General features: G+C 31.2%; 1 protein-coding gene across 1 annotated transcript in view; it reads right to left on the bottom strand.

Annotated features, from left to right (window-relative positions):
• Window positions 1-943, bottom strand: part of Wdr35 (WD repeat domain 35) — an 82,320-nt gene that overhangs the window by 42,205 nt on the left and 39,172 nt on the right. Inside the window, 2 exon segments of the mRNA XM_023711117.1 lie at window positions 356-416; window positions 786-818. Coding sequence (XP_023566885.1) covers window positions 356-416; window positions 786-818 — 94 coding nt within the window.

Raw genomic sequence — 943 nt, 5'->3', positions numbered from 1 at the left:
TGCTTGCCAGGGAAGCGCCTATTCCACTGAGCCATCTCCCCGGCCCTGTATTTTCTATTTAAAGCAAATGACGGCAATGACAGTTATGAAATTATTATGGATTTCAGATACAGTAACTTTATAATTTATATTATAAATTAATATAAATATATAATGCCCTCGAGAGTGAAATGTTGCGTTAATAATTCTACCATGTAAACAGGTATAAACTGGCACTAGATCTGACAACCAAGAAATCATGGTCAACCTCACCTTAGACAACACTATTCTGATACTAATGTTACGCTTTTTTTTTTAAATTAGTGTTGCAAATGAAACCTGACTGGATAGGAAATAAATATCAGCATTTGCTTACCAATATCAATGTACTTGGGATCCAAGGGCGTGCCAATTGAATTACAAAGAACTAGCACAAACTGCGGACAAACAGCAAAAAAAGACATCAGAATTCTTGCTTATGAACAATAATGAAAATATACTTAATATATAATTGGGCTTATTTTTTTCAAGTTATCACTAACTGGTAAGTAACTGATAAAAAAAATTGTAGATGTAAAGAATAGCAGATAAAAAGACAAACAATTACAGTTTTAACTATTTTTTCAAAAACATAATTTAAAATTCAACCACGGCAGATTTCTCAATACAGTGGAACACTATGATTTTCAAGAGGACGTTTAAGAAACACAAATACACTTGCTACGTTGCAGCACTTATATTTCTAAAGCTCCTGATCAAATATAACATCAGTAATCAGCTATAGAAGAGCTAACTTAATGTGTTACCATTGCACCAAATGTCTCCATCTCATTCTCCTCCTTTGAAGCGATATATAAATGACATGAAAAATTCAGTTAATTATAAAAGATATAATCCAATATAGTAAAAAATAACACGTATAAACAATTATCAGTATCTGATATTGTATTAGGAAAATGACAAA

This window comes from Octodon degus, unplaced genomic scaffold (genome assembly GCF_000260255.1).
Source record: "Octodon degus isolate 3935 unplaced genomic scaffold, OctDeg1.0 scaffold00019, whole genome shotgun sequence".
Classification (NCBI taxonomy): domain Eukaryota; kingdom Metazoa; phylum Chordata; class Mammalia; order Rodentia; family Octodontidae; genus Octodon; species Octodon degus.
The sequence above is the reverse complement of the archived record's forward strand: the minus strand, read 5'-3'. Positions and strand labels throughout refer to the sequence as shown.